Genomic DNA, 24569 nt, shown 5'->3' with positions numbered 1-24569 from the left:
TTCTTTTGGATGTTCGGGATCCACCACCGTTAAAGAGTAGTTTAGTGAGTTTCTTCACCAACAGTCTAGCTTTATCTCCCGTCTCACAAACGTTGTGGCATTGTGGGCATGAAGTTCCGACTGTGGTTCAACCAGACACCCAAATTTCTTAACAGTTTCCTGTGGTTGGACTGCCTCACCCTCTATGTATATTGTTATGGGTTCCAGCACTTGTCGCTCCATCATACTGATTTATGTTGTCTTTTCCTGCGATAACCGCAGACCTCAGTCTCGCATCCAATCTCCAACAGTAGCTAATGCAGTATTAGCCGCCTTAGTAACTGCTTCCTCCATCCTTGCTACCATGATGAGGGCAAGGTCATCTGCTTAAGAAATTGGAGTCACGCCGTCCAGATAATGCAGCTTCAGAACCCCATTATACATCATGTTCTACAGCAGGGGACCCAGGACTGACCCCTGGGGCAACCCGCACGTGGGACGAAACCACAGCTCCAAACTTCCAAGTTTATAGATGAGATTCCTTTCATCTAAATAGCTGTGAATCATTCTTCTCATGTACCCATCTATGTCCCACTACTCCTGCGTCTGGAAAATTGACTCCCAGCTGAGGGAATTAAAGGAATTTCTTACATCCAGGAGGACCACTACTAGTATCTTTCTGGTTCTCCAGGTGCCGGCTGCTGCATTATCCACTATCTCATAAGGTCATAAGGTCACCTCCATGACCGTGTTGATCATGGACCTCCCTGATCTGAAGTCATTCTGCCCTTCATGAAGTCCTCCTCTGGCCAATATTGCCTCTTTTAGACGGCTCTCCATCATCCTTTTGAGTAATTTACAGATGTTGTTAATTAGACACAATGGCCTGAACGAAGATACTCCCACTGCATTAGTCTTCTTTATCAAAATGAGCCTCACTTGCTTCCATTTATCCAGAATGTGTCCTTGACTCAGTATAGTGTTCATCATCCTGAGGGTCTTAACTAGTGCCTCATCCACAAAAATATGCACAATTTCTACCAGGATCTCATCCAGACCTGGGATCTTATGTAACTTCATCCTCCTGTCCACCCAGATGAGCTCTTCAGTATGGAATGGCAGGATATCCTCCACCTCTGTCTCCTCTCAGGGGGGGTTCCTCCCAGTCCGGAAACAGCGCTCTCCTTGCTGTCCTGACTTGCACCTCAGTTAATGTCGGCAAAGATCAACAAAGTTTCCCAACCACTAATCAATAGCCACGAACCCATGGGTTGTCGTTATCAAGGCATAATTCTTTCCAAGATTTCCTCTTCTCCTGTTTAATTGCTGCTTTCAAGGTGGAATGAGATACCGTATACTATGAGCGGGTACGTTCCATCTTTACAGGATTACCTGTAAAATACCATAGGTATCCTCAACATTATATTTTTTTACAGATGAAGCATGGTTCATCTGCGGGGGCATATTAATTCATAAAATACATGACTGTGGTTGACAACTAACCCCCATCGAAGCAAAAATTGGAGTCTGGGTCAGTGTGAGTAGAAGTGCGTTCTGGCTCCAATCATTTTTGAAAGTTCAGTTAATAATGATCATTATTATGCTGTTCTAACAAAACTTCATTAGTAGATTAACAGAAGTGGAAATCAATTGTTTTTCCAACAGGATAGCGCCACATTGCTCACAGCTAATAGTTCAGTGACTTTTTACGAATTGTCTTTGGTGAACGAGAATCATTTTGAGGGGTTTGTGGCCCTGATCTGACTCCCCCAGATTACTTTCTATGGGTGGCAGCGAAGTAAGCAGTATTATCACAACACCATGCATGATTGACATTAAAAACCGCAATAACAGCATTCATACGAGACATTCCAGTATATCAAATTAAAGTGTTCAAAACAAGTTGAAACATGTGCAGGGTTGTATTGATTTTGGAGAAGGTCATGTTCAACATCTTTTATAAACTGTAACAGTTATTATAATATCCATTTCTATAAAATAATTAAATTAAATAAAAAGTAATAATTAAAAAGTTTCATCTTGCACTTCCATAATTTTAGCGCATGGCAACTTTTCGAATGCACTGTAGTAGTGTTTACTTAATAAAATATTAAGGCTTAGACTGACTCTTTTTAAAATTGTAGTTCTATAATGAAGATTAATATTTAAATATAATTATTTATTATTATTGTTTGATTATTATCTTCATTATTTTAAGCTGAAAAATACTTGTGAGAATTTAGGCCCAGCTAACTAAAATTCCATAATTTGAAATTTTATTTTTAGTTTGTTTTTTCCTTAGATATTGAATTAGTGAGGAGGATTCATTATACATTTTTTGGGTTGGTTCTTTTGTTTGGTTTATAATATGTGTGGAGTGAATGTACATGGATTTAAAATTAGGTACAAAATAACAAAAACTAGGTGTAAAATATTTTTTTGAATATTTGTGTTTGAGTACAAGTAGTGAGTGTGTGCACTGATTGTTAATATAAGTTTGAGTCTGAGTGGATCTGCATGCTATATATACTTTTTAATGGTTGGGATATTAAACTTACTGGTAATTTCTTGTAATTTTTATTTAGTTCATCAGAATAGATAGATGGTATTACAAGACTATAATAGTTTTTTGTAGACTGTTAATCAGGCTTATAATCTTTATATAAGTAATTTAATTTAATTTAATTAATCCCTTATTTGTTTGCATATTAATCAGAATTTTTTAATAGTATGTTACAGTTATCCCTTTTCACTCTTGACTGGTTTTCTATGTTTTCAACTCTGATGTTTACAACTACATTTAATGAATTAGGTTTTTGCAAAGTGCTGTCCTTCAGATCTCATTCTGTAGCTCTCCTTAACACAGTTTAAAATTGCTCCATTGATTTCCCTGCACATAAGTTGTTTAATATAACTTATTTTTTATTTAAATTGTTTAAGTTGCTTACATAGCAGTTTATGGGCTAAATTCAACTTCAGTTGATGTTCATGCTGTAAGTAATATTAAATGCTGGTTTCTAATTGATGAAGGTGAGTGCTGTTTGTTTTTAGTTATTACTTTACTCTTGGCACTAAACTGTAGACTAAATTGATTACTATAGTGTTTTTTCCTGTGCCATTAATAAAATCACACAGTTCATGGACATTTTTTAAAGAAGTATTTTATTTATAGTTTATTATATTTATTTTATTTAACACTTCAAATTTCTATTCAGAAATACTTAACATGCAATAGTAGTAATAGTAGTTTCTTTTGATGTTTTCTGGGATATTAAACTAAACACTCAATTGAGAACATTATTAGTAATGAAATGAATAAATTTTTAAGTGGGTGCTTAAGTTTTAAAATTCTTAAAGTCTTCTGTTTTTGGGAAATTAATACAAAAATATTTTGGTAACTGTTCAGATCTATATAATTTTAATAAATATTTTTCTGTATGTTTTAGTTCTTGAGCATGCTTTTGTGTATTGTCAATTATGAAGGGTATCCAGAAAGTCTACATGTTATGTATTGGTTTACATATGTTTTTGCAGTTTAGCCATTGGCCCATATTCAAAGACTTGGAATCTGTTATCCATTGCCTTTGTTTCATGTCAGTTTTGTGTTGAAGTCATAAGTGAAAATAGTACATTTTGACAATAAAGCCCATGAATGGTTTTAGCCTTCAATAAAATCTCATTCCACTCCTCTACCACCCACCTTCTTTCTCTAAATTCTTGACCCCCATCTTTCTGATACTCTTCAAACGCTTAGTCATCTGCTCCTTGGTTGAGCCTTCAGTCTCCTTCGTTCAAGATTTTCGCTATGAATCTTCTTCAGATGTCTCACATTACTCATGCTTTCCACATCTTAAAACCTACTCATTCTCTTTTGGCAACTTTGTTTTCTATAGCTCTGCTTGTTAGACCAATTTTTTCTTACCCAAACATTCAACATATGTCCACCTGATTACCTTCCTGCATTGCTACTATTCTGACTTTGCATTAGTACCATGTCAAGTTATACTGATAATATTCCATGAAATCACTCACATATCTCAACTCTTTTGTTTGTCAGCTACTTTTTGTAACTACAGTTACATTTTGTTGTTTATCTTTTTTATATCCAATGTTTAATTCTTATTACTCTTACTGATATCAGGTGTTTTTTTATGTATAATCACAAAATTAAGGAAGTGCCCAAATCCTGGCATGGAGGACCAAGTGATTTGTGATTAAGGTTTTCTTCTCCTAGCTGTTGGTGATCTAACATTAGACCTCAAGGCAAAATTATTAGTTTAAGTCCATCCAGGAATTATATTTATCAAATATGATGGTCCCCACCATATTTAATAATCATTCTCTAATTGCCACTTAGGGGAGGTACCCAAACTGACTGGTACCTACCAAAGTGGAGGTACCCATATTTAGGGAAATTATAATACCCATATGGGGGGAAATTAATAATATACATAATTTTGTCACCTATAATATTCTATCAATTCTGTGGCTTTTAAATTTGACATTCAAAATACATAAATTAATTTTTAACTCAAGTGACCCAGTGACAACCAGAAGTATTTTTTGTACCTTGGTACAGTTGTAAGTATTTTATGGAACAATTGTATTGAATATTTAATTAGAAGGATTTAGTTGCTTTCAACAAAACAATGATCACATTATCTTTCATTTTCTTTCAGCGATCATATTTTATCTTTCAGTTTGAGATTTGAAAAATATATTAAACAAAATATGTAAAATTAAAAGGGTAAATGGAAACTGATAATTTTTTTAACTTTTCTTTTTGTTTCTTTACACCACAATATGTATCTAGGAAAAAAAAATACTAAGAAAGTTCATAAAGTAAGTAAGATCACTGTACAGTCAGTGGGATTATTCTAATAATTTTTAATTCAGAACAACTAATATGTTCAGCACAAAACTTGTTTAGAGCAAAGTCAAATGGTGTGTTTAGGTAACCTTGAATGTGTGGTGGATGTTTACTTTTACGAGCTCAATGAGCAACGGATGTTATTTTCTGAATATCCATCATATCATAATAAGCTAAAAATATAGGCTTATATATTTCATGTTAACTGGGTTTCATATTTATATTTTTGGCACTGAATGATTCTTCATACGTTTTAATTATTAATTTATCACCTGAAGTAGGAAAGATTTATAAAAATATTTCATTTGAAAAAGCTTAATATCAGCAATATTTTTGTGTTATAATAATAATAATAATTTTAATATTATTATAAAACCTTATTGATTAATCATTTATTTGCTCATTTACTTTTTTTATATTATTTTGTTTTAACTAAAAATAGAGTACAGATTGAACATTGAAAATTAACATTGTCTTATTTTTATGAGAAAAATTCAGCTTTCTTTCATATTAAAAAAAATTGCTTACTTTCATTTAATGTTTTTATATCCTATTTTTATATTGTAATAGGTGTTTTATTGCATTAATAATTTTCTTTTGTAGATATTCTGGATTTGAAGGTGTAAATTGCTACCAAAATAAGTAAGTGATTTTTATTAGTCTTTGATTTCAGGTAAATTCCATTATCTTTATAATTTATTAATTTATAAATAAAACAGAGACAGTACTAGAGAGATTATTGTAAAATCATATCTTTTGAATTTACTGATAGTCTGGTAAATTAGCAAAAATTATTTAAAAGCTTATTGTGGGAACGGTATTTTTTTTTCAAGAAGATTTATAGCTTTAATTATTTTTAAAATGATTTTACTGTGCTTTTTTCATTTAATATGGAAAACTGCTAATTTTAAGTAGAGATTGTATTATAATACAAAATCATCAGCCTTGTTTGGGATATTTAAAAAGCAAGTGAAGTTTATTTTATTATATGGTTAACTAATTTTTTGCTATAGAAGGTTGACTCATTTTTCTTTAATTTTGTAAATTCAGTAACTACATGGTCCTTTGCTGTTGTATGGTTCACTGATTTAGAGTTATATATCAGATAACCACCCTCTGAAACATTTGTGCCAAATTATGTATTACTCTTTCAATTTGCACTAGTCTTCCCCCCTTATTTGCAAGTATATATTTCTAGATATATATTATTAAGGCTATTAAGTCGTACAGGCCTTTGTACGTACAAGTCATTGGTTTCAATATTTATATATCTGTGATAAAGTTAATGTTTAACAAATTGCAGTAAACATATTTTTTTTGTTTGCTAATTCACCATGTATTAAATTTATATAAATAAACTATTTTGAATATTAGAACCTTATTACTTTTATCTAAAAGAGGCTAGTGAGAAATTCTTTTAAAAGGTATAAATATATGCAATAAAAATTTTCATAAGGTTTTAAAGTAAAAGATTAAACAAGACTACTAAATTATTTACTTTTTCTTTATTAGTATGATTAATTTTTTTTTTAATAATTGACTAAATTTAATAAATGAAGAGTGTTTGTAAATAAAAATTCTTATAATTTTCATAATTTGACTAAAATGCATTTTAGTGACAATGGTTTTAAGTTATTTGCAACTTAGCTTCATCATCTGGTAATTATTAATTAGAAGATAATTATATTTTCAGTATCATTTTTACTCTTAGTATACACTCTGTAATCATATTCAGTCTTAAATTAAATGTAAAAAAAAATAAATTTCCTGAACTACTTCTGATTTTACTCTTGCTTTTATTCTTTGTTGTTAATTTGTTCTGCTAGCTCAGTTTGATGCTAATGAATGTTAAACCAGTAACGTGTTTCTGTTAAGGTCTGGTTGATTACTAATTGAATAAGTGATTATTGAGTGCTTAAGTATTTTAAAGTAATTGTATACATGTTTGATTTCTTTGATATTGCAGTCCTTAAAAATCCATAACTTTTTCCCATTTGTAGTTCATTGTGTTCTGTCTTTTAAGTTCAGTGTGATATTATAATTCTTTAAAATCAATATTGTATTCTAAATAACTTTTTTTGACATCAGTAACTTGATTGAATGATACAGTTCTTATCTGTCCTGAACTAGTTAAATTACGTTTTTCTTTAATTTCACTGTAGAATATACCCTGAAGTTGTTTACATTTCTATGCAAGTCATACTATATATATATTTTGTACAGAACCTTATATTATACTACCAATTTATTGAGTTTTTCATTTATTCTATCTTGAAGGATGAGTATTTCAATATTTTTTCCCTGTCAACATTTCTAAACAAGTAATCTTTGTTTATTTTGGAAGCATCAGTTGGGTATATTATGGAAACATCAGTCAGTTATGTACTAGAAGAGGTGTAGTTTTTGGAGGTGGCATTTTTATTATCCCTATAAATATTGTACAATAAATAAATTAAACTAACAACTACTGAACTAGTAGATTATCACTGGTTTCAATATTGTAAAGATTTCCCATGTTGCTTAAAAAGAGAATTCATGTGTGCTTGTATTTGAGTGTGCACATCTGTGTGTATTGAATGAACTGTTTTTTCTGTAAATGTTCAAGAGAGAGCGAGAGAGAGGGGTAGTGTGTGTGTGGTGTGAGCATGCATGCGCATGCACACTTATTCCCATTTATTGTTAACTTCAGGTATCTCTGTTGATTTACTTGTTTATTAAAATCTAATTAAATGGAAATCCAGATTTAAATAAAATTATAAAATAACTGATAATCTTTGTTGTGGCATTTAATGCAATAATTTTTGTCTGTTGAAGGCTTGTGTAATGTTCATTTAATAGATATCTGTATGTTGTGTGTAAATTTAGTTGGGAATCAGATTTTTTAAAAAGTATTCTTATTTTTTATTATTTAAAAAAATATTTTCTTATACAGGGCTGATATGGATATTCAAGTTGATACAATGCAGAATGAACTGGAATCCTTGAAGGAATTACTTAAATATGAAAATTTAAGCTTAGATGCTAATGCATTATTAGGAGTAAGTTGTTTTGGTTTTTTAATTATTTAGTTTTTGTACCATTGTATTCAGTGTGGATTATATTATCATTATTTTTTATAAATTAAACTAGTTTACATTCACTGGCTCACATTTAATTAAATTACTTAGTATTACGCCATTGTTTTGTGTTACTGTAATGCCTAACCGATGGAAGTTGTGATGTATGCAGCTAGGTAAAATTATAGATACTATATGAGTTCAGTATCAAGTTCATGCTCTGTTGGAAATTGTTTAGCAGTTTATTTTTTGGAAATATTAAGTAGTTTATATTATAGTATGAGTACCCAGGTACTAAATTTAAAGTCTAATACTTGAAGTATTAAGAGATCTGAATGTACATTTAGAGCTCTTAATTCTTTTGTAACAAAATTATAATACTAAAAGATTTAATGTTAAAAAAAATAACCTTCCATTATTAATAGCCATTAAAATTATTAGTATGTAGCATCATGATTTAATAAACCTTTCTCTGAACCAACGTTGTGGCTAATATGTTCAGTGTTGGTTATTTCTAGCAAGCATTCTTCTAATATAATAGCACCATTTGAATTCATTCTTCATTTATTTGGTTAAACTTTGATGGGAGCTCTACATGTAATCATGATAACCAATGATGTTCGTAGTAAGCATTTAACAAAACTAAAGAAAGATAATGTAAGTGAAAACAGTTTTGACAAAACACTATAATATTTAAAATTGAAGGTTATAATAAAAAAGATTTTAACGTGTTGCTTAAGTCAGCATTAATTTGCGACACCAATAATTTTAGGATATTTATAAGTAGGTAATTATAAAATTTAATATTTTTATTATAATATATATATATATATAAATTTTCTGGGTTAAACAAATTTGTATCTGTGTTGATTGAAATATTTAAACTGGAGTAAAAAAATGAAGAAATTGAAGATTATTCATCAGTTCATTCAATCATGTTTACATTTGATTAACATCAATTTTTAACACGTTCGCTGCGGTGCGGTGCATATATGTGCTGTATTTAATGAATATTTTATTTCTCTTTATAAAAATAAAATAAGAATTTTTAATCTCTTCATAAAAATGTTTTTTAAAATGATTTTATAGTGTACAATATCTCTCAGAAAACATGTGAACTAACTCAAGTTGAAACAGTTCTTTTAAACATATTCTTATTTGTTGTCTATTCATAATAATTATTAGGAGTAATTTTGCTGGATTGTTCTATGTCAGCATCATTTCTTTTATTAAAATGTGATAAACTTATTATAAAGAATTTTTTTATTGTAATTTATAATGATAAATAATTAATTTGTAGTATTAATTTAATAAAGATGAAAAATAAAATTAAGAATTTCAGACTATATAAATGATAAAGTAGTATTTAATATTTATGAATTTAAAAAAGCTTTATTCACAATGATATCACAAAATATTATTATATTGAAAAAATTAATTAAGTCAAAAATAAATCAATTTATTAATTATTTTATAATTTGGATGCTGTTTATAAGCAAGTGTATAAACATTTTATGTGAAGCGATTCAGATCCAGTTATCTGGAAATAGATTTTATTTTTCAGTCCAGTGTTTATATTAAAATATACATTTGAATGGATGTTTTTTTAAAGAAAAATATTTCAACATTTATTTAATTTATGAATAACAAGATTACAAATCAAAATAGTGAATAATGGATGAGGTGACATAATATAATTAATCTAATTAATAAATAAAAACCAGCATTTATAAGTATTATAATTAAGCATATTATATGCTTAAGCAATTAAGATTAACATTTATAAGTAATATTATGAATGTTTTATTGAATAATTTATTGAACAACCTGTGATAAACTATGAAAAGGAAATGAAACTGTCAGAAAGAGATTAAAAACCAAAGTAATATGCAGTACAGCATAAATGTATACTGAACGAAGATCAAGGTCAAACAGTTCAGCATATAGAGTAAATCCGCATAAAAACTACACGCACAGTACAAAACCTCAGGATGGATCAGTATGCACTGTAATGCATAGTAGGTAATTACTATACAGCATCATAGTTGCCCGTACAGCAAAATGGTTATGTTCCCTATTTTATCTGCCGCAGCGAATGTGTTAAATAAAGTAAATAAATTGTTTGCTTTTGTGTCTAAAATTTAGTCACATGTTTCAGCTGTTTAATACGGATGACCCAATGCAGTATAATTTAGATGTCCCCTTGTCAGAAACATCAAGTAAAGAAACAAAAGAGAATAATAGTAAGTATCAGGTGTTTATTTTCAAAAATTGATTTTTTGAGAAAATTATGTGAAATTTAGTATACTCTATTTTTTTTTTTTTTTATTAAATTCTCTTTTATCACAGAATTGTTGGAATAACAAATTTTGCATGAGGCTGAAAACTTCTTCACCCATTATTTCCAGAATAACCACATACCTAATATATATGTTCTCCAAATTTATTGATGACTTGGTTTCCACTAATATAGAATTGTGTTTTTCTAAACAACACTTTAAAATAATTATAGTTTTTTTTCCTTTCGCCGGAGTAACTAGTATCTCTGTTGTTCATTCTTTATTTTTTTCTATTCATAGCAAAAATCATCAAAACAGAATGATAAAGTAAGTTTTTCTTAACGTAATATTTCTGTGTCAATTTATTGTATGGTTGCATTACATAACATGTTAGCATTTAATATAAATATTTTAACCATTTTTGAATCTTTGTAATTAAATTATTATTAATCATCTTACTTTATTTTTATGTTTGGTAGTTAGTGTTATTATTGGTTTAATTGGTAATACAGGTTAACCAGCAGCTAATTCTTTATTTTTATCTTAAATTTACTTGCTTCTAATTTTATGTAGTTCAAATATATTGAAATTTGGTTTTTATGTAATATATATAAAACGTTAGCTTGTTATTGTTTGTATTTTTTAATATTTGTCCTCTACCTGTGAGAGATGATTTACGAAACACAAAAAAACATACACTGATTCTGTTGTGTGATGTGCTTATTGTATATTTTGTTTGTATGTTTGGATAAAAGTGTGTCCAGTCTGTTCTGTGTAAAGCTTAGTGAAATTTTACTGTAATTTAATTTCTAACAATTTCATATATTTTATTTGTAGTTTTGAATGAAATTTGATAGATGTTAGAACATATCGTAGCAACATAACACAACAAAATGAGTTTTTGTACTAGTATCTCAGTATACACAAACATTAAATGAGAACAGACTTTAACTACAACATGTAAATTTTACTTTCAGTACATCAAAATCAAGTTATCAATGTTCTTGGAACAATATGAAATTTACTACAAATTTGCTGATTTTGAAAAAAAGCATATCAAATGAACAAACCCAACATAGATAGAATATATCTAAGAACATTCTAAAGGGTTTCCTAACTTTTCGAAATATGTACAATTAACAACACTGCTACCAGTTACTATGATGAATGAATGTATTGTTAGCTGTGAAAGATTCTTTAGTAAAACAGTTTCTGTTTTTTGAAAGCAGGTCATACATGATTAGTAATAATTTGTAGTTTTTACACAAAAACTACATTACAAAACAACCAAAAAACAATTTTTTTTTTTTTTTTTGGTAGTTTTATGCTGTAATTATGACCAACAAATAAATGTAGTGATAAATTTTGGCCTTAAAGTGAAATTGTTTTTTCTTCTGTTAAAGCTGACTTTTATGAGGGTCATTCATATATAAATGAGTTTGTTTACATATTGATGTTGGATAAAATTAAAAATAAATTACCTTGTTTTTCTACATAGTTTCCTTCAACAGAGATACATTTTGTACATCAGATGGATAGCTTCCTGAACCCCTTATCAAAAAATTAAGATGGCTGCCCCAACAACCACTTGCACATGTAATGCTTGACTGCAGCATTGTCTTTGAATCTTTCCTCTCCTAAATCTTCTTTCAGCAAACCAAAATGTGAAAATCATATGGTGACAAGTCTAGACAGTACTGTGGGTGTTTAAGAGATATCCAATGAATTTCAACAAGTTTATCTCGAGTCTGAGCTGCTGCATGCAGCTGTGTGTTTACGTGAGAAGGAGGATGTTGCGAATCAGTTGCCAGCATACTTTGTTGTGATAAGAAGCCCTGATGTCGTCCAGCAACTGGTATTAGTATGCCACATTTGCCATCCTTTGTTTATGCAGGAAATCAATCAGCAGCACATCTTTTGAGTTCCAAAACACAGCTTGCCAGAACTTTTCCAGCTGTCAAGCCTTGATTTGGTACCCTCTCCACATTTTTCCTCCATATTTGTTCTCTTGCTCTCCTGGGTGTAGTGGTGGACTGAGACTTTATTGCAGCTCACAATATTTCCCAAAAATGCCTCTTCTTCCTCAAAGCAATTCAAAAGCTACAGACAGATGTCTTCTGGACATTTCTCTGTGCCACAATGAGAAGATGTAGAACTCACCTTGGCAACAGTTTGCTCTTTCTAAGAGTGTCTAAGAAAATTGTATGGCCACCCCCAACACTTATACCCACCTCTGATGCAATTTCAGATGGTTATATGGTAACTGTTGGGACCTTCCACCAGGGGTCCTGAACAGCCTGAATGTTGTATCATTGATGCTGGTCTGCAGACAACATTTGTAACTTTTGTTCTCCACTGTATCATGGCCACTTCAACATTTTTTGGCCCAGTTAAACACTTTAGCTTTTGATGGGTAGCATCTTTGAACTGGGCCTGTAGTCGAGTCATAATTTCAGAGGATTTGACACCTTTGTTGGCAAGAAATTGGATTGCAATTCGTTGTACAATGGATGATGGTACCCCCTGCTCAGACATTCTGCTATTGACAGAATGTGACCTACTGGCGTGGTTGGCCAGTTGCTCCCCTCCACATATATCCAACTAACTACCCACAGCGCCCCACCACATTCACTGCTCTTCCTTAGTCTGCGTGGCAAAATTCTGGTTTATATTTGAATGACCCTTGTGTACCGTAATTTTAAACGGTTTACAGGTTCTGCTATCTAAATAACATTTTCATTTTTTGTATATATTCAACTGTCATATTTTACTTTTCTGACAATTTTTACCATTTTTTTTTTCGAGTCACCAGTCACTTGGCAGGTTTAACTCTATTTTCCATTCCTTTGTATTATGAAGTAATCTTGTAATCAGAATATGGCTCAACTATGTCCTATATCTTTTTATAAATTACAATCTTTTTCTTTTCCTCTACAGTTTTTACCTTCTACTATTCTCCATTAACAAATTAACTTATGGACATCTCAGTATATGATTCGCTAACCTAGTTTATCTCTTTACAAGATTCTGCCATGAATTCTCAATTTATTTTATGACCTCATTATTTTATACAATGAGCAACTTAAAATTAAACTACTACAGACTAAACACAGCCATGATATGTACATTTTATGAATTAAAAATAAAAACTTAAATTAAAATCTTTATTTACATAAACAAAAGTTTACATTTTTACCATATTAAAAAAAAAAAAATGTTCTAGGTGAGTACCCTTTGCAGTGATGCACTTTTGTATTCAAGTTATTATATTGAGAGTCACTTATGCAAAACATTGTGACAGTGTTGTTGATGTCTTGTTGAATTTTGGCTTTCAATTCATCAGTAGTGTGAGGATTTGATTTTTAAACTTTTTCCTTTAATTAGTTCCAAAAAAATATCACAACTAGACCAAATCTGGAGAACAAAGCTCATCACCTTCTGCTGGTTGCTGGCAGTTCATTTTTCTCTTAAAGCCTTGTGAACAGATGGTAGAGTAAATCTTTGATGAGTGATACGTTGCTTCAAATTCTTGAAAGATAGAAGCCATACTCTTTTTCATGATCTGTTACCTGAGCACACAATCCTTTGAAAATTGTATAGTACACTTTGTAACAAAAAAATATTAATATTAATATTAATATTAATATTAATATTTTTATTATTATCTGTTTCTTTTAATGTTTACATTTCTAAATACTTAGACTCTACACCAATATTTTCAAGAATTCCTTTCTGATTCTTAGATTTATGTTTAAAATTAGAGAACTGGTTTTGTGAAAGCGCTCCTTCTATTCTGCTATTTTACTTCTGAAATATTCTACCCAACAGGATATCATTTCATCATATTGATTTTTAAAAAAAGAAACTTAATTTGAATCATAAAATATATCAGATTTAAGTTTGTTCAGGCTGTATCAACTGTCCACTGTAGAATCAAATTGTAGGGCTAATTAAGTGATTTTCTATGACACTTTTCCCCCAAAAAAGTGTCAGAACTCTTATTTTCATTAGTTGCTAAGAAAATTGTAAAGGTTAAATAAAATAATTTTTAGAGTAAAAAAAACTTCTTTTTTTGTTTTATCATAATCTTTTCTGAATTATTAAGTAATTATTTAAGTAATTTAAAACTATTTGAAATAAATTATAGTGTTTCAAAATAAATATTGGGGTTTTAAAGCTATGTAATATTTCTCAAGTTTTACGTACATTGATTTAAGTACATATGAAATGAAAGAGCCACTCAAACAGTTTTAGCTGTGTGCAAGCTCATAAACTGTTTCCTGTACCTTGCGGTTGAAAGCGCTAGTAGCAAAGATGGCGACTTCCCAACAGAAAATGTTCTGTGTTTTGCAGTTTGCAAAATGTGAATCTGTAATTACTGTTCAGTTTTTCATTCTGTTGAAGTTCCTTTGTGATCCCCTGAGTAATGATAACATTCGTAGACGATATAAACAATGTGAAGCCACTGGCTGTATTTATAAAGAAAGAGTATAGGCCAACCGAGTGTGTCCTAAGACAATGTTGAACGTGCACGAGAGTCTTTTGTGCCTAGTCCTAGGAAATCAATTAGGAAGGCTAGTTGCGATAAGATTAACAATTCCTGAGAAATAAATTTTTATGTTAAATTACAAAATGGTGGATAGCTGGTAAACTAGGGATTTCTGGACATATGTATATAAAGGTTTTTCTTTATTTTGTTGTGGGGTGGACCATACCTTGAATTCTTGAAATAATGTTTTTATAAACACTATATATGAGGTGTGTTCAAAAAGTAACGAGAATTTAGAAATTTTGCAGTTTTATTCCAATTCTCTGGATTTTTACATTGTTGTATTGGTAAACATGTCTGAAAAGTACATCTGTACATTTGTTGAAGTTGAATCTGTACATTTTTAGCCATATTTGATATTTAGTCTGTTTTCAGCTGTCAAAAGGATAACACATGTTTTGGTATGATCAGTAATTTTTTATTTATATAAATAATGGATCAGAGAATTTGTATTAAATTTTGCTGTAAGAATGGAATAAAGTATAGCAATGTTTTAAAAATGTTAAATATTGCTTTTGGTGATTCTGCTATGAGTAAAGCAAGGATTTACGACTGGTGTAAGTGTTTCCAAGAAGATCGTGAAAACTTTGAAGATGTTGAGCGCCCTGGACGCCCAGCACATCAACAACTGATGAAAATGTGGAAAAAGTGAAAAAAATGATTATGAATGATCGCCAAATCACAATCAGAAAGTCGCTGATGATGTTGGGATATCAATTGGCTCATACCATGAAATTTTTTCAGATTTTTTGGGTATGAAATGTGTGACAGCAAAATTTGTTACAAAATTGTTGAATTTCGAACAAAAACAGCGGCGAATGGAAATTGCTCAGGAGTCGCTAAATGAAGTCAACAATGATGCAGAACTATTGAAACATGACATAACAGGTGATGAAACATGGGTGTACAGATATGATGTCGAAACTAAGGCTCAATTGTCCCAGTGGAGGTATTCTGGATCACTAAGGCCGAAAAAAGCTTGACAAGTATGGTGAAATGTGAAGGTTATGCTCACCATGATCTTCAATTTTAACGGCATAGTGCATCATGAGTTCTTGCCTCAAGCTCGAACGATCAATAAGAAGTATTACATGAAGTTCAACACTGCTTGAAGCAATCTGAAAAAAATGCCCGAATTTGTGGCGAAAAATTCATTGGTTTTGCACTACAATAATGTGCCTGCTCACACTTCATTGCTTGTTCATCAATTTTTAGCCAAAAATAATACTATAATCATACACCAGCCGTCATATTTGCCAGAGATGACCCTGTGTGACTTTTTTCTATTCCCAAAAATAAAGAGAACCTTACAGGGCCATCGTTTTACAAGTATAGATGAGATTAAAAGCGAATAGCAGAAAGAGCTAAACACTATTACAAAGATCGAGTTCCAGAAGTGTTTTGTGGATTGGAAAAAGCGCTGGTATAAGTGTATAATATCTAATGGGGACTATTTTGAAGGGGATAACATTAATGTAGACAAATAAATAAAATTCTTTCTAAAAAACAAAAATTCCCGTTACTTTTTGAAAACACTATATGCATGCATGTGCACATGCACACACACACACACACACACACACACTCAACACACAAAATATATATATATATATATATATATATATACATATTACTTATATACACATTACACATTACATTACTTATATAAATGACATGTAATTGTTAATTGGCAATGATTGTAACATCTTATGTATTTTATGGCAGGTAACAAAATTACAATGTATACTGCTCCAACTACAGTGCTTGATCTAAATGATGTATTTAATGGTAATGATTGGTCTCTTCCTGGTACACCAGACACATTTGACAGTAATTATCTCAATGAAGATATATTTTCTGAAGTGAATACACCAAATGTATCTATATCTCGACCATCATATTCTCCTCCAGCTAAGAAGAAAAGGAAATAAATTACTGTAAGAATTACAGAAGTCTTATTTTTGCTTAACTTTGAAGGCAAATTAATTGTTTTGAATATTTACTTATCTCTCTACTTTACTTTCAACTTGTTAATAAGGCATGTACCTATTTTAAATTGCCATTTCTTTAATTATGGGGGTTTTCACTGCTTCCAGCTACTTCATCTTTTAATTGGTATTTATTTTTTTACTGCCTCACAGCTTGGAAGGCTTAACATAGAGCTAGAAAACATTTTTAGTTCTTTTATTCTTAAATGTCTTATAACTGTTTATGGCGCTGATGAGTGTTTTGAATTTGGAAATGATATTTAACTTTTCAAAATAATTTAATGAAGCATTTTGTTGTGCTTCAGATTAACGTGAGCTGATTTTTCAATTGATGTAAATGGAACTTTCTAAACATTACCAAAAGTAAAGTGATGTCTTTTGTAAAATAAATCCTTTTTTTTATATTCATGTATATTGTTTATATACTATTCTTTCATGTGAATTAAATCTTAGGGTCATTGTATTTAATCATTTGGGTGCGTTTGTAATCCTTGTGATGTTTTACGATATATTGTTTTTTGTATACGCCAATCAGATTTTGGAATTAGTCTTAAGTATTCATGATTTTAATTCTTAACTGTAGCTCTACAGGTTTCCCTTGTTTGCTGTATTCTTGAATTTAAAAGTCTTGTTTGGAGCCCTTGTTACATCAGTTATATGAGTTTAAAGATTTAAAAAGAAATAGTATTATGCATTATTTATTTTAAAAATAATGTTGCCCGAGTGATTTTCGGTTCATATTTCTTCACTAGAGGTGACTTGATTTTTATTTCTCGTATCTCTCAATTTTATTCCTTGTATCTCTCAATTTTATTCCATTGCAATAGCTACGGGGGTTATTTTTTTTTCAAGGTCCGATCCGTCAGAAAATTAAAACTACAGTGAAAATAAAAAATTTTTTATTTGTAACAAGTAATTACCTAGTTACGCTATTTCTCTACATAGTCGCCACTCCGATTTAGACATTTGTCGTAGCGTGGTACCAACTTTCCAATACCCTTGTCATAGAACAGAGCCACCTGTGTTTACAGCCATGTTTCTATGCTGGTCTGCAGCTCAATGTCTGTGCCAAAATGTTGTCCTCCTAGCCAGCGTTTCATGTGAGCAAAGAGGTGAAAATTGGATGGAGCCAAGTCCGGGCTGTATGGTGGGTGATCAAACACTTCCCAACGAAAACGCTGCAGGAGCTTCTTTGATACAGCTGCAGTGAGCGGCCGAGCATTGTCATGGAGAAAGACAATGCGTGATGACAACATTCCTCTCTGCTTATTGTGAATTGTCCTTCGTAGACGTTGAAAAGTTGTCAGTACGAGGCTGCAGTGATGGTCATGCCACGTTCCATGAATTCCACCAAGAGAACTCCAGTCCAGTCCCAGAATACAGTAGCCATACACTTTCTGTTGGAGAAGGTTCGCTTGAACTTCTTTGGTTTACTGGGAGAATGAGAATGCATCCACTGTTTGGATTGTTCTTTTGTTTCTTCAGTTTCGAAATGGACCCATGACTCGTCTCCTGTGACAATTTTGTTCAAAAAATCTTCTCCTTCATTGTGGTAGTGCTGGAGGTTTGGGAGGCGTCCATTCTCATTGTTTTGTGAAGGTCGGACAACATCTTGGGAACCCATCTTGCACACAGTTTGTGGTACTGTAGTCTCTCACTCACAATGCTGTAGAGAGCTGATCTTGAAATTTCAGGAAACAAATCACTCAGTACAGAAATGTGAACCAATAATTTTCTCAAATTGCCTTATCCACTTGCTCAACGAGATCATTGGTTGACACTTGCTTCCTTCCCTGACTGCCTGCATCATGAACATCTGTATGTCCTGCTTTAAAGTTCCTGCACTATTGTCGCACTTTGCTGTCGCTCATTGAAGTTTTACCGTACACATTACTTATTCGTCGATGAATTTCAGCTGTATTACACTCCTCAGCCTGAAGAAATCGAATTACTGCATGCACTTCACACTGTTTACGTGCTAGCTGCATGTTCAGAACTAAACGAAGTGACGCGGCGTGATTGAAGGCCATACTAGAGACACTGCACAACACATATGCGCAAAGGTTCATCTGATTTTTGCACGGGTTTTTATTTCGCGACTGATCGGACCTTGAAAAAAATAACCCTTCTATGTTGAATCTGTTTATTCCTTTGAAATTATTTTTTTCTTTACTGGTGACACCATTTAGAAATTATTTCTGGAATTTAACGAACAGATCTTGAATAGTTCGTCATTGCTATTCATCAGATAACATAATTACTGGACTGTGTAATATTTATTGTGATAATCTTTAACACTTTGCAGAAATTATTTAATTATGAATCCTTTACTAAACTCATGAATCCTAAACTAAACTTATGAATCCTTTTGTGAACTCAATTAAAAGCCTTTGTGTACAATTCTAATCTTTAGTTATATATAAATGAAGGAGAGAAGGGAGAGTGTAGAGTTGTTACAATAGATGTGCTTGTTATTTATATACTTAAATTTGAATTAGAAGTTTTTAAGTTGAATTTTTTTATCTATGCTTACTTTTTATTATCAAATTTTCTCTTTAGTTCAGCCAATGTTCTGTGTTAAGAAAACTTATTTTAGCCTATTTTTGTAGCTTTCAGAGATAATATGAACCATAAATTGTATTGTAAATTTTATTTATCAAAAAATAAAGTAAACATACAATTTCAATGAAGTTATTTGTACCTCATCCTTTTTATTATTGCTATTAACATAAAATTTATTAGTTCACAATGAAAGTATAAATCAAATAAAATTTGTGTGAAATATCAACCAAAGAATTTACTGTTGAAAATTTTTATTTGTCACATAAATTATACTCTTATATGTCTCACTTGTGCGCTTAATAATTATGAGCAGAAAATTGTGAGTAGTTTGGTTTTCTTGATAACTTGTAATGTGTAACCGAGATTAGCAAGCAAACCCAAGATTTTTTTTTGTTTCATTTTTACTTTTAAATATGAATTTAAATATGAGTTATAAGTTAGTTATATTGTTTTTGTCTAAAATTAGCTTACAATGCTTTACACTATTTTGATGCTGTTATCCATTCATGTTATAGGCCTTACTCATGTACTTGTTAGTGTAGTGATGATTTGGTATTTATCCATAATGCATTACTTGTAAATCTGTTTACTTAGTATTATAAACTTTAATAATAGTAATAAATACATTACATAAACATCTTATTATATACTTATTATATACGTTTTTGTCTGTTTTAGATGGTTTGTTTCTTGGGCTCAGAATATTCTGTTAAATCTGGCATATCCATTGCCAATTTCCAGCTTGTTTTTGAATTTTTTTGGCTGTATAAATTAATTAAATTAAAAAAAAAAGTAGATACTGTAATTGTATGGCTCTGTAAATTAAATTTAAAAAAATGTAGATACTGTAATTGTATGTTATGATAATGATTACTTTAAAAAAATGCCTTAATATATTATTGGTAAATGAACTTTTGCTGATCTTAGTGATACATCACAATATTCATTATATTAACGAGCCTTTGTTATTATTGCAATAGTTGTTACATTTAAAGTAACACACTGTTTTATTTGTGTGAAAAAGTGAACGTTTTTCAGCAGATTGTTTATTTTCATCTATATAAATGTAACCTCAGTTACGAACATTAGTCAGTGATTATGTAAAGTATCTTTTCAGTTTTTTAAGAATTTATTAATTTTTTTTTTATTTTAAGAAAATATATTTATTTTGATTATGTGTATGGTTTTGTGATTTTTTTTGACAGTCATATTTTACAATTAATTAAATGCAAGGATTTTAAGTTGTATTTTTCCTTTTTTGTTACTTTTATTATCATCACTATGCTCTTAGTACAGTTTTATACTGTAACTTAAAATTATTTTAGTTCAAGTTATTTAAAATCAATTTATATATTTTACTTAACAACCTCTGAAAGTATTGTATTAATAAAACTAATTAATAATTTACTTTTTAATTAAATAATTTTAGCCAACAAGCTAGTAATGTATACTTTAGAACTGATTTTTATTAATTCTTAAATTGAAAAATGTAATTACTAAAAACTTTTGTGTGTGTTATGTGTGTTATGTGTATATGGTGTATGGTGTATGTGCATATGGGAGTGTGTGTGTGTATATATATATATATATATATATATATATATATAATATATTACTTGAAAATATTTTATTTACCAATTAAGCATTATTTAGGGAGTTTTTTTTGTTTGTATTAATTAATATTATTTTTATAGAACATAAATATTTGTTAAATGGTTTACTTTATATCTTAGGTTTGTTTGGTAAAGGCGTCATTTACAATTATAAAAATTATGTAAAGGAATATTTTTTTTTAGAAAATAGTTTTATTTGTTTTAAGTCAGCTGTGTCCAACTAAAAATCCTTATTGGCCCAGTAAAATTCTATTAATCTGAAGTGAGCTACAATCAAAATCTATGCAATAAGTAAATTTAAATTCAATAATAATAATAGTTGGAACTCTCCAGGAAATCTATGTCCAATAGATTTCAACTCAAATATTTTTACATGCAACTATAATTAAATTATATGTCTTAATTATTTTTTGCAGTGTGATGTATTATATCACTTATAAAATTAAATTTTAATGATAACAATATACATGAGTAGTGCAAGATCAAAATAAACTATCTCCATTTTCTTTCATTTTTGGTAAACTGCAAAAAACTACCATTTTCGTATCTTACCAACTAGGGTTTATTTTATTTGCCTAAAAAATATTAAAAAAACATGTTCTCATGATTGAAATATCTTATTAAATCAAATTTGAAAGTTTCATAAATATTACTTTTTCTGTGGATATTATTGGTTTGGCCCTGAAACTTGTTGTGGATTTTGTACCTAAAACAAATGGATATTGTCTATTTTGAACCCAAAAATAATTTATGAGTGATGTTTTCTTTAAATTTTTTTTAATTCCACTTTGTTTTAATTTGAAACATTAATTTTTTTTTAAATTCATTATGAAATATTGTAATAGTGTATAAACAAGCATAATTTTTAAGTAAAAATAGAAAAATAATATGCTTGATGAACAAAATAGTTAATAATAATAAGTAATTAAGTTACAAACAGAAAAAATACAGTTTAAGAGATTAAACAAAATAATATTAAATTGTGTAAATGATATATCATTTAAAAATAAAATAAGAAAATCTTCATTTTTTTTAAACTTGTAAATTGGCCGACTTTTCTGTGTTCAATACAATACTCACTGTTAGTCGCTACTACTCTTCAGCAACAAGTTCAGAAGGAATCACTTTTAAAATAATAAGAAAGAAAATTAATAGTGCGTCACTTGCTACCAAAGTGTTTTGCTAGAAGTTTTCTTACATCTATAAGTTTTAAAGTACTTAAAATAACATTTTCATGTAGACTGATTTCATCTGGATTTATGATTTTAAGTTTCCTTCCTCTTTTCAAAATGCCTTTTTCGATGGCAAAAATTACTTCCATAATTCTGCTCTCCTCTTACAGGAGAGCAATTTTCCACCTTTCAGCTGGAAAATTGGAAGTGCCAATTATTGGTTACTTTAAGATGGGTTTGTGCCTTCTTTCGCTAATCATAGATGGAACAGTCATGCCTGAGTTTGAATACTTAGCTGTTTTTGAAAATATTTCAATATAGTCATTCGGATTAACAATGGTGTCTTTTGTTTTTACCTCCCTTTTCATAATGCCAAAGACCTGGTCAGATGGTGATTAAGAATGACTGACCACAGGAAAAATCAGTTCTACTTTTTTTATATGATTTGGTGCAACTGACAACTAATGCATGACATTGCAATAAGCATGCTATTTTTGTTATGGCTGGCACAACTGTCAGCCATTAGCCTAATAGTTGACTTGTTTGTTAAATCAGAGTTTGTTAAGCAGTGGTATGCAGCAGATATTATAGTAATTGAATCCTTTGAGAATTCATCCTCTGTCCAGTAATAAGTAAAAATATTGTTTTGATTAAACTCAGTCTTAGAATGCCCCCTTACAACTGTGAAGTTACGCGTATAAAGCTGTCTACTGTATAATATGGCGACTGACAGGTACCTTAGGCAGTACCTGATTATTTTGACAATCAAAACTAAAAATAATATAATGGTCACTGTTTTTGTTTAACAAGTTGTAAAATACCTCTGCTCTGAGTCTGTGAACTTTTTTTGTGTTATAAGAGCCAGTTTTTCTTCAGGGCTTATAGTATATTTTCATTTTTCTTTTGTCTCTAAAATTTTGGAACAAACGTCAGCTCTTTGAGAACCATATCCAAGATTAAATTTAGTGTTAAATACATGTCTGAAAAGCCATGGTTTTATCTTATCATTTGACCTTTCATTATTGTACTGTTTAGTTAACTTTTTAACATTAATTTCTGAAGGCAAATACTGCTGAACGCTTGTTCTCTACAATAATGAGATTTTATACATTTTACTGAAAATAAAAATTGAATAATACTTTCTCTCTTTGGCTGGTATTTCCAACTTTTTCTATCTCCACTTCTGTTCTCTTTAGGACTTCTTTCCATTTTTAAAAAGTTATTTACAACAGTTTTGAGTCTACTGCCTGTAGTAATTCCTAGTACATTTAAGAATGCTTATTGACAAATTTGCTTTTGCTTTTGCATTTGCTTTTTAGTTGTTTGAATGAAAGTTTAAGTTGTAAACTGCTTACCTTGGTAATGTGAATTCTTGGGCCTTCGCCTTTTTACAGGAATACTTGAAAAGAATTTAAGAATGAGACTGTCTTGAGATACCATTGTTTTAGAAGAATAGAATGATCGTGAAATTTCCAAACATGATTTTCACCAAGAGTCGTGCATTGAAAAAGACATCTGTACTGTGATTACATATAGGAAATCATGGTGGTGCTCTTGCAATGAGTCTGTAACAGAAAAAATAAACGGTTTTTAATGTGATGAATAACACTGTAAAGTGCAACTAACAATAAGTATTTCATTGTAACTTAAAAAGTTACAAAAGTAAATTTGTAACCATTACACCTTATAATTTCATAACCATTACATCTACAATATTTTATCCTATATTCAATTAACGCAATGCTTATAAATTAATAAAGTTAAAGTAATGGTACTTACTTCTTTTGCTCAGTCAGATTTCTTTTCCATTTTTGTGGTTGCTGGATTCTCTTTCTTGCTTTACTAAGCGTTACTACTTATGGAGAAACTTCCATCATTAAAAAATAAACCTTTGATGTTAATTATCAAATTACCATGATATGGCTAACACCCTCTTAAGTTAAACATAACTTGCAATACTAGGCTATTGTAGATAGTTTTTTTTTTTTATTCACCAGAGCTGAAGGAGATTTTTTTTGATACTAAACCCAAAGTTTATGCAGATTTTTCAGGACATTGTCGGTTTTGATTAAAACAGAATTTCACTCAAAAGAGCTCAAAAAATACTTTTAAACAGATATGGTAACTAAATTTTGTTGAAAAGTGAAAATTTTTGTTTTGATCCTAACCACTCATATTTACATAACCATTAAGTTATAATTCGTAATTAATTAATGCAAAATTTGTTTTTCACTTTTTCTACTAATTCTTTAACATCTACTGGTAATTTAGAGGAGGGATAACAAGTTGATTTGTCAACAGTGTTACCCATTATTTTGTTGCAGTTTTTGGACTTCATAATTTTCAATTTAAAGAAAGATTTTTAAAGATACGTGGTTACCATAGCAGCTATAACACGGAGTAGATAATTGGTTTAAATTAGGATACTTATCTTCTTAATTACATTTTTGGTAAAATTTGAGTTTATTACTTGATTCAAACATGTATTTCAAATCAATACT

At 30.1% G+C, this 24569-nt stretch overlaps 1 protein-coding gene across 3 annotated transcripts in view; it reads left to right on the top strand.

Annotated features, from left to right (window-relative positions):
• The window catches only part of Hsf (Heat shock factor), an 89025-nt gene extending 68527 nt beyond the window's left edge, over window positions 1-20498 (top strand). The window contains exons 9-13 of one of the 3 annotated variants that reach the window (XM_075360409.1): window positions 5453-5491; window positions 7782-7887; window positions 10064-10148; window positions 16459-16670; window positions 19962-20497. In XM_075360409.1, coding sequence (XP_075216524.1) covers window positions 5453-5491; window positions 7782-7887; window positions 10064-10148; window positions 16459-16664 — 436 coding nt within the window. In that variant the 3' untranslated portion in view covers window positions 16665-16670; window positions 19962-20497. Of the gene's footprint in view, window positions 1-5452; window positions 5492-7781; window positions 7888-10063; window positions 10149-16458; window positions 16671-19961 lie in introns of all 3 variants that reach the window. The other 2 variants (XM_075360410.1, XM_075360412.1) reach the window with 2 other exon arrangements.
• Window positions 20499-24569: the final 4071 nt, after the last annotated feature.

The sequence above is a fragment of the Lycorma delicatula genome, chromosome 3 (genome assembly GCF_047948215.1).
Source record: "Lycorma delicatula isolate Av1 chromosome 3, ASM4794821v1, whole genome shotgun sequence".
In the NCBI taxonomy this organism is placed as follows: domain Eukaryota; kingdom Metazoa; phylum Arthropoda; class Insecta; order Hemiptera; family Fulgoridae; genus Lycorma; species Lycorma delicatula.
The sequence above is the reverse complement of the archived record's forward strand: the minus strand, read 5'-3'. Positions and strand labels throughout refer to the sequence as shown.